The following is a 9,980-nucleotide window of genomic DNA, read 5'->3' as shown; positions in this document are numbered from 1 at the left end:
GCCCAATGGGAGGGCGGCGGCCGTTAAAGGGCCGGCGGCCCGGAGGGGAGCGCCGGGCGCAGGTGAGTCGCGCGCGCGGCCCCCGGGGACCGGGCGGGGCGGGCAGCGGGACCGGCCCGGGCATGGGGCGGCCGCTGCCCCCGCGGCGTGTGGGCAGCCCCCGCCGCCCTCGCGGGGGTAGAGCGGTGGGGCTGCGCCGCCCCCGCCCCTGGGGGCGATGAGGCCATTGCTCGCCGTCTTATCTCCCCAGTGGGAAGCCTCCTTCCTATTTCTCCTTCTCCCGAGAGTCGCAGGGCCCCGCCGGCCGGAGAGGCCCTGGCTTGCGGCAGGGCCCACGGGCCCATCAGCTCCGCGGGACTCGGGCTGTGCTGGCCGGGGCAGCCGGCCGTGCCCCCGCCTCCCTTTGTTGGCGCTTTGCTTTCCCTGCAGCGCTCCGGGGGGACCGCGCCGGCCCCGGCCCCGGCTGTGCCCGCCCTGTCGCCTCCCGGCGCGCTTCCCGCGTAGGGACCAGGCTTTCTGTGCCCCTTCCTGGCCGGGGCTCGTCCAGGGGAAGGGGAACTTCGGCATGATAAGCCTATGCCTGCAATAGCCTGAACACCCAGCTGCTTCCCATCTTCCATACTTTCTCCCTGCTTCGCTGAATTACCCTTTTAGATATTGTTAGTCCCCTTCTGCGCCTGCTTTTTCGTTTGTGTAAACCGCGGGCTTCTAGCAGGGCTGTGTTGGGTGATGTGTTGTGCAGCACCCAGATCCACCTCTACCAAAAACCCGTGTATAAAAGTGTAAGTTGCTCCAAGCCAATGTAACCATCTGTTAGGAATCACAAAAAAGTTTTCTAGAAAGTCTTAGTCAGAAGATACTCAAGACTCTAGTTTTGTTTAAAAAAACTTAGACATAGCAGGTCCTCATAATTTAAATTCTTTTTTTATTCAAGCATAAGCCCTGAACGTTGAAAAAAAAATCATCTTATGTAAAAAGTCATGATTTTCATAATATTCAATTTTGATGCTAGCAACAGTCTTCCATTCCTGGTGAGTGCATGGATCTTTTTGTTAGCTTCATTGCTTGTTTGAGGCATTTGCTAATTAAGTGTTGCTCCCACACATGGTCAAACAATAAAATGTGACTGGAGATAAAAGACAGAGGCAGAATGAGGATGCCTCTGTCTTTAACTGTCCCAAAGGTGTTCAGTGTATGCATATTCTGTTTATAGAATTTCCAGCTTAATTTTTCAGTACTTGTTTCTTTTCAACCCCAACAGTTTGTGTTTCTTTGGTGCAGTGATGAGAGCCGCCTTGATCAAAGGTTGCTTTTGGCCAAAGTCAAAGATCCATGTTGTCATCTTTTCTGGAAGACCCTTGAAGTCTTTATGATGTCATCAGAATAGGGTTTTTTTAGCCTGCACTTCACATTTCTGCCCAAACTGTAAAAGTATGCATTTTGCATTGCAGGTCATCCCAGCTTCTTGTGCACCTCTTCAGTGGCGAAGCACGGGAAACTGAAAAGTCCTTGGTGTAAAGTAAGCACTACTTAACCCCAACCAACACATCGGTGTGTTGCCAAAATTATTGTCACACTAATCCAAAACACAGCTTTGTCCCAGCTGCTGAGGTTTGGAATATTAGTTTTTGTCCTGTAGCTATTTAGAAGGTGTACAAATCCTAGTTCATTTACCTTTCTCTCTCTTAGGTACTTGGAGCAGGTAACAGGTCATTTTTCCTCATTAAAGAGTACTGTACTGGAGACCATCTGGCAATGGCTAAGAACTGAATATCCCAAATCTCAGCTTTTGTTAGATAATAATGTTTTTTAGTTAATATATCAGCTAGGTACACAGAGCCATCTCTGGGAGTAAATATACTATTAAGACAATTCACTTCATTTATATTAATTAGAAAGGAATTGTCCTTAAGAAGTCAATGTGCTTTCAAAAAGGAAAGCATTAAAGAGGCAGGATGTCCTTACCAATCAGAAGTTCGTAATCATGAGGTTTTGCTGATGTTTCACTGGGAAAATTCAGGCACTTGTATCAGGTGTGTTCTAGCAAAAGTTTAAAAAAGCCTAGAAGAAAACTTTACCTAATAAAGGAATAGTTTCCAAGTTAGTATTGTAGTTCTTAAAGGTTATGTCCTTAGCTTACGGTATAAAATCCAAAACCGAGATTAGACACTTAGCAAAGCGTGGCTGGGGAGATCAGTCAGGTGATGCAGAGCACTGGTGCTAGGAGCAGTGGGCTGGCCCACAGGTTGGCCTGACATCTGCATGTTTTAACTCTCAGCCCTCTCTGGAGCTATGGAAAAAGCTTTCCTGTCAGCATTTTCCATGTTGATGTAGAACTCTGTTTGGAAGATGATGAAAATTTGATTTGGAAACCCAGTTTCTTTTTGTTTGTTTTTCAGTGTTTATGCCCACATTATCCTGCTGTGCTAGCCCTGAGAAATTTAGAAGCTAGGGTAACTGGAGATACCAAATGAGTCTGTAAATATCTGTGGTTCCTTGTTGGAATGTTCCATTTTATAATGACCAGAAGAACCTTGTTCACCTAGCTGAGGCTAAGTAAACAACTTAACCAGTGTATATAACTTGAGATGAAAATGGCTGCAGAAGTCTGCTAAGGAATATGCTTAAAGATCAGATAAAAGGTCTCAGAAAAATTTGGTATAATTCTAGCAGACAGAGTTTGTCTTCTAGTATAAATCTGACTTTCTACACCACAGCGCTTTTTTGTGTGTGTTTTTTTACTATTTGTCATGTCAAGTTAAAGGTCTGCATTAAAATACTAGGTTACATTATTTTTTAAAATAATTCCATTTTCTCAAAAACTATTGGGATTTTTATTTTCAGAAGGGCAGAAATTTTCACACATCCTAAACAGCAGCATGCAGCTTCCTACTTGAGTCTGAGGAGTCCAAAGTGCTGGGACATGGGAGTGCTGTAGAGTGGTGTCTGCTGGTACAGGCCCGTGCTTCATGCAGTTAATTTTTTCTTGGGACTTAGTTTTGCAGATTTGCTACCCAGTAATCATTAGAAGTAAGTGGCTTCACAGAGTAGTATTTTAGTGAGGAAATGTAGTAAAGCAGTTTTTAAAATGCAGCATTTGAAAAAAGACTTTATGGCATCATGCTTGCCTGTTGGCTGTGAAAGAATGTTGCTTGACATGGAAAACTGCAAGTGAGCCACTTATTTGCAGTCAGTAGTGTATGGGAGTTGAAGAACAGTGTCTGAATTACTAGACATAATTTCCCAAGTGGGGAGTTGTAGTGCAGTATGCTTTAACCAAGTTTAGGGAGAACAATAGGACGGAAAATGCTTAGTAATTTAAGAATCCTGTATAACTGGGAGGGAGTTATTTAAGAATTAAGTCCATTAGTAACAATTGAGTTTATAATCTGGAAGCTATTTGCCTTCAGGTGGACAAATGTCTCTACTGCATGAACAGTGAACGAACAGCAGCTTGAAACTGCCTGTGGTGTATAGTGAACCCCTGGCCCACTTGACTTAAAGCCTTTTAAATCTACCTGCAGTGGTAGGTAACATGGAACAAAAGAGTGTTCAAAATAATCCTAAACTGCACCTATTGCCGAGCAGTCTGTGACCAAGAACCGTTTTTGGTTCTTACTCTTTGCTTCCAGGTTTTGGCAGATTGTTTTGGGGTGTTTTTTTGTTTGTTTGTTTGTTTGTGGTTTTTTTCTTTTTTTTTCCTAATATGATCTGTTATTAATGCAGAAATAATATTAATTACTGCCTTAATAGTCCCCTCCTCCTCCCATTCAGTCTCCTCTTCTCTGCAGAGTTGCACACAGTCTGTCAGGTGAATTATGGGGGTTCATGTTCTCTTCAGCATCAGGCACAGGACCAGCTGGTGCTGAGGGTGGAGCATTGGAGGAATTTAAAGCTGCCATGGTGTCTGACATGAGATGTTTAGCAGCGGGAGAAGGACACAGGAGAGTTTTACCTTGGGCATGTAATGACTTAGATCTGTTTGCTGTTAAAATGTCTTTAATGAATGACATTTGTTTGAACTAGTAGTTATTTTATGAAATTCCACAGGATTGCTCCAGTTCTTTATGATTAAGCTAGAAGAGCCTTGAAAATGTCAAGTTTTCATATTAATTTACTTTTTTTTAATGAAAATGATGTCTTATTTAAAATGTTGCTCAGAAATTTCAGTCCACTAAACATTTCATGGTTTTGAAGTAATGCTACAACAATTTCAGCTTCTTTTGGAAGTACTGAGCATTCAGACTGAAATACATGTGTCAAATTTCAGTCTCTAGGAAAGCCCAAATGGCAAAACTCTTAAGAGCTGAAGGAAAATAGCTGTAGTTTTGTAATGAAAATACCAAATCAACCTTAACAGTTCATGACATGGATATATTAATGGTTTTATAATTCATAGGAGATTAGAGGAAGTATCTATGACTACTTTATATTGAAAGTTTTAAAAATTTGTTTTCCTTTATCAAATAAACACTTAGTTCAAAATATGCATTCCTTAAATAATGACTTAGGAGTCAAGTTGTTAAATAAAAATCTATGGTGTATACCTTGGAGATTTATCTTATTTACTCTTTTTCTCTTAGGAAGCCTGACAAATAGAAAAATACTACAAAGTGAAGAGAAAATTTACTTCATGAGAACTGAGCTCTGCTTTCATTTGCTTTTAAATTTATTTATGTTAGTAGCTGATTAGTGTCAGATCATCTCTGTAGTCTGCTGTGGTGAAATTACTAGGTTAAGACTGGAAAAAATGAAACAGTTAAAAAGAAAAAGAAAAAGCAATTTTAGTGTTCAGGAAACTCAAACTCTTCTTAAGGAAATCAGGAAAAGGAGAGAAGTGCTCTTTTCAAAGCAACTTAATACAACAATTAATGAGATGAAGCGGAAAGCTTGGGAGGAAATAGCAGAGTGTGTCAATGCTGTGGGTGAAGGAGAGCAGAGAACAGGGACAGAAGTTAAAAGGCGATACCTTGACTGGAGAGCACTCATGAAGAGAAAACGTCTGAATGCAAACATCAAAGTAGTAGGTGCTGGGTTTCACCTTCCTTCATCCAATTTAGATGACTCTCTCAATGAAGACATGGATGAGAAAATGGGATTTGCAATTGAATCTAGTTTTGAATGGCAAAATATCAGTGACTTCAGAGAAGCTGGTGGATCTTTAACAGAAATCAAAGTAGAAGAGGAAGAGGAGGATCCGCAGAATTTTGAAGTGAGTGACTGACATACATGAGCTAAATGCAATATGGCCTTTACTTAATTTCAGCAGAAGGCTTTTTACTGTGTTCCTTCATAGCATCTGTTTCTGTTTTTTTCTGAACGTGTGAATTAAACTGTAGAAATAAATATAATTTAGAGACATGTTATTCAAATATAGAAACTTGCAATTTTGTGTAAAGTCTTGGATGTTGATTACTGGTTTGGTATCCCTAAACTTTGAGTATGTCTTTGCACATGTATTTTCCATTTGCATGTGCCACAGATAAGAATTAGTTGAGTCAATGCAAGGAAAATACACTGTTGAAAGAAACTGGTCATTTTAGTATTCAGACTGCCTCGATGGATGAACAGAGAAGTGCTCATCTTTAACAAATGAAAGTATATGTTACCGGCAGGTACAGAAAGAAATATAATACTGTTTGCGTTTCTTGAAATGAACCTACAGGAGATGAAAACATTACCTCAATTAGTCAGTCAGCCTTTCCTCTCTGTCAGAATTTTAGTGTGAATTTGACAAGCAGTAGTGGATTCTATAGACTAGTTGATACTCCTAGTAGTACTGTGACTGTCCTGGGATAGGCAACCAGCTGGAGTACAGTCAAATGTTGGGATAGTTTCGCTGTTTGCTTTAAAATACATAGTTCTCTTTTCCAAAAGGGGTAATTTTGTTAGGGGTATTTCATTGCTTTGGGTTTTTTGGGGGGAGATTTTTTGAGTGGGAGGAGTGGGGAAGCAACTTCTGTCTTAAATCTGTTGATATGTATGCTGGGAGAAAGTCAGTGTAAGCTGTTAGATGGTAGTGAGAACTACGGTCAGGCAATGCTGAAGAACAGTGTGTTTCTCTAATGCTAGAGGACTGGCAGTGGCTCTCCTAGTCCTAAGGATATCTGAACACTAACCTTCCTCAGTTTGCCTTTCTCTTGCAGCATACATGTTGGGAGACAGTTTATCTATTTTGTGCTATGAGTTTGTGGCATTTAAGGACTGTGATACTACACAAAATGTTACAGTCTGCAGAGAGCAGTGGTCCTAACCACCTCATCATCTGTGTCATAAATAGCTTTACAGCAAATGTGATAATACAAAATGGTTAAACAAGTCCTGCTTGTTGACCCACTTAATAGAGTTTGAAGGGTTAGGAGCATGTGAAAAATGTCAGTGTTAAATGTTTTTCAGGAATGGAATAGCCCAAGTTAGTGAAGGTTAGGCTAGCTTACATAACACATAGCCTATGGATCCATCTGCTCTGATAAATAATTAGTCACAACAAATGCCTGGTGGCTTACATAAATGTCACTCAGCTCTATGAAAGGTAAGAACAACATATGGTCCTCCAGATCCAGTTTTCTATCAGTTCTGAATGATCTGTAATAACGACTGTGCTGTATTTTCTGGATGTTCCTGTATGTTCACTGACAAGATTTTCCATTTTTCATTACCAGATACAAACTTGTAGATAAAGCCCGTTTCTCTTCCTTGTAATGATAAAAAAATCTTCTGACGTAGCATGGTTATTTCACAACATGCAGGTTAAACACTTCTGAATAGCTTTAAAGATGAAAAAATGCAGTATGTTTTTTCAGTCATGTTGTATGTAACTAATTTATTGTAGCATAAAGACTGGAGAGTAATTCTTGTCTGTTGCATTCCTCTCTGCAGTTTCCTATTGAGGAGGAAGAAGAAATATTGTCATCAGTTCTGCCAGATTCAAAAAAGGAAAGTGACCTACCAGACTTCCCTCACATTGAAGAGTTTGGAAACCTGAGCTCTGCTCAAGCCAGGCTAGCCTATGAAGATTCTCACTTGCTTATAAATCTGGAGAAGCAGAAGGTGGAGCTGGAGAAGCAGCGGCTGGACATTGAAGCCGAGAGGCTGCAAGTGGAGAAGGAGCGGCTGCAGATTGAGAAGGAGCGGTTGCGGCACGTTGACTTGGAGCGGGAGAGGCTTCAGATTGAGAAGGAGCGACTTCAGATCGAGTGGGAGAAACTCAGGCTAGAGACTCTGCATGCTGAAAAACCTGCCCTGGAAAGTGACCTCACCCAAACTGAAAAACCCATCATGCAGCCTCTGGATCTAGAAACGGAAAAGTTAAAACTTGAAAAGGAACGTTTGCAGTTAGAGAAAGAGAGGCTGCAGTTCCTCAAGTTTGAGTCAGAGAAGCTGCAGATTGAGAAGGAACGCTTGCAAGTGGAGAAGGAGCGCCTTCGAATTCAGAGAGAGGGTCACTTGCAGTGAACGTCTCAGCTGAGGTGTCAACGTTAGTGTTTTGATGTTTCTAAATTAGAAGTAGTTCTTTCCTTGATACTGAAACTGTCCTAGAGGCTTAACATTCTTCTTTTCAAAGTTGAATGTTGATGTTAAACTGAAAAAAAATGGTGCTCAGTATGTCAGTGTGCCTACATAAATGAGCTTATGTGTGAAATTGCTTTTCAGTGTATCGGAACTTAAGTGTTATGTTCTCTTGTCTTCAGTATTGTGCTGTATTAGTTCAGTGTCCTCCTCTCATAGAGGCCTTGAGAAGAACCAAGGCTGAACCTTGTACTTTCTGTCACTGTACTAACAGTAAGGAAGGATCAGAATAAATCAGCATTTGCTGTGAGGACATGGTGCTGATGATAGCCTGTATAGTAAAGAAGTATAATTTCAGCAGAACACAGTCATTGTGAGGGCGATTCATTAAATTTTATTCCCCCCTCTTTTTTTCTCCACCCCTAGAACTGGGAAAAGCAGTTGAAGATTTATCTAGAAGTTAAAGTGCAAGTTAAATTTGTTGCGGTTGTGTTTACTGTTGTTCCATGGCTTGAACTGAACAGGAGTGCAGAAAATAGGTTTGAGGTTTTTTGTGGGGGTTTTTTTGGATGAAGTATTCATACTAGGTAAAGTCACACATCAGCCATATCTACTATAAGCTGGCCTGTTGGTTTTTCTTAGGTCATTAGTAATGCTGTATGGAGTAGAGCATCTGTGCTAGCACAGCACAGGGATTTACTGATTGGTCAGGCATGCTGTCTAGTGAGTCTGTGATGACCCCCTGAAGGAAGTTGCTAGACCTTGTTTGTTCTTGGAAGGCAGTAGCTGGTGATGGGAGTCTTAAGAAATGGAGACTGGGCACAGCCTAAGAACCTCTGAGCTTGAACACTTCTACACGTCATTGCTGGTTCTGCCTGGCCAGCACCAAGGTCGCATCTGCAAGGCAGCCAGAAGAGGCTTCTGTGGCTGTGTGTGTAATATATTTTAATTAGACACATAGAAATGGTCAGTGCTGAAGGCTGTTAGTATTTTTCATAGGCAATGTAGTCATATAACAAAAAAACCCCAAACAACCAAGGAAGGAAGCTTTCTATTATTTCATGTATGTTTAAATCCCAGCTGAGCCAGGCTTTACCCTTCTCATCTTTCTGCAAGTAACTATCGTGTTAACTCCATTGGAAATGTAGGACTGTGGGAATACTAAGCCTAAACATATGTTGAGTGACTTAGGTGAATTCTTGTGCAAGTAAATAATATTTATACCACTACAGGTTTACTTTTATTCTGCAAAGATTATTTTTTTATTACTGAAACAAGTGTGCTTCTACAGTGGAAATAAATTTGACTACTACATTCCAAAATGGCTCTTGAGGCTTTCTTCAAGGAGAAACTGGTCTACGTCTGAAGAGAAACCTGGATACTGAACACTGCAGCACCACAGAGTTGCTGATGCCTGTATTCCCTGCGTAGTCAGAAAGATGAGACATCTCAGAGCTGGACTTAAATCAGCTGGGGCCTATTTGAGAAAGAAAAAAGGAAGGAGACACCAACCAGTTAGATAGAAATGCTCTGGGGAAAGTTTCCCCAAGTTTTTTCTTTTTGAATGTGGTGGGCTGACCTCAGTGGGATGTCAGGTGCACACCAATATTTCTCCATCACTCTTCAGCTGGACAGGGGAGGGAAAATACAATTAAAAAGTTCATGGGTAGAGTGAAGAGCAGGGAGAGATCTCTCAGCAGTTACAATCATGGGCAAAAATGGCTCGAATTGGGGAAATTAGTTTACTATCAATCAGTTAAGGGTAGAGTAATGAGAAATAAACACAAATCTTTAGCCACTTTTCTCACAGCATTCCCTTTGTCTCAGGCTTAGCTTCACTCCCGGTTTTCTCTGTCTCTCCCTGCAAGTGGCGCAGGAGGATGGGGAATAGGGACTGCGGTCACTTCATCACACACTGTCTCCTCCTCTCCTTCCTCAAGAGGAGGACTCCTCACACTCTTCCCCTTCTCTAGCATGGGGTTCTTCCCACGGGGGACTGTCCTCCATGAATTTTTGTAACAGGAGTTCTGTCCTTCCCACAGGCAGCAGTTCCACATCAAGTGTTCTGGTGTGGCTCCTACAGGGTGCAGTCCTTCAGGAACAGGCTGGTCCAATGTGGGTCCCCTGTGGGATCTCCTGCTAGCAAACCTGTTCCAGTGTGAGCTCCTCTCTCCACAGGTCCTGCTGGGAGCCTGCTCCAGTGCAAGCTTCCCCCCGGGGTCACAGCCTCCAGATGTTTCCATGTGCGGCAGCGTGGGTTCCTCCACAGGCTGCAGGTGGATCTCTGCTCCCCCGTGGGCTGCAAGGGCACAGCTGCCTTGCCATGGTCTGCACCAGGGGCTGCAGGGGAACTTCAGCGCTAGCACCTGGGGCACCTCCTGCCCTTCCTTCTGCACTGACCTTGGTGTCTGGGGCTTTTTTGCTTGGATGTTGTCATTCCTCTCTGGCTGCATTTGCTTCTGTGCATTTTC

General features: G+C 42.3%; 1 protein-coding gene across 4 annotated transcripts; it reads left to right on the top strand.

The window, feature by feature from the left end:
- Positions 1 to 8,831, top strand: MSANTD4 (Myb/SANT DNA binding domain containing 4 with coiled-coils). 4 transcript variants are annotated; one of them, XM_063394576.1, is made up of 4 exons: positions 1 to 62; positions 1,452 to 1,519; positions 4,584 to 5,212; positions 6,880 to 8,831. In XM_063394576.1, exons 3-4 carry the CDS (start codon positions 4,751 to 4,753, stop codon positions 7,453 to 7,455), a joined length of 1,038 nt encoding a protein of 345 aa, XP_063250646.1. In that variant the 5' UTR covers positions 1 to 62; positions 1,452 to 1,519; positions 4,584 to 4,750; the 3' UTR covers positions 7,456 to 8,831. The 4 variants fall into 4 exon arrangements, with proteins under 4 accessions (XP_063250646.1, XP_063250648.1, XP_063250647.1 ...); XM_063394578.1 differs by lacking the exon at positions 1 to 62 and adding an exon at positions 650 to 782; XM_063394577.1 differs by lacking the exon at positions 1 to 62 and adding an exon at positions 915 to 1,031.
- The last annotated feature ends 1,149 nt before the right edge of the window (positions 8,832 to 9,980 follow it).

Source organism: Prinia subflava, chromosome 3 (assembly GCF_021018805.1).
Source record: "Prinia subflava isolate CZ2003 ecotype Zambia chromosome 3, Cam_Psub_1.2, whole genome shotgun sequence".
In the NCBI taxonomy this organism is placed as follows: domain Eukaryota; kingdom Metazoa; phylum Chordata; class Aves; order Passeriformes; family Cisticolidae; genus Prinia; species Prinia subflava.
Note: the sequence above shows the minus strand (reverse complement) of the source record. Positions and strands in the feature narration are given on the sequence as shown.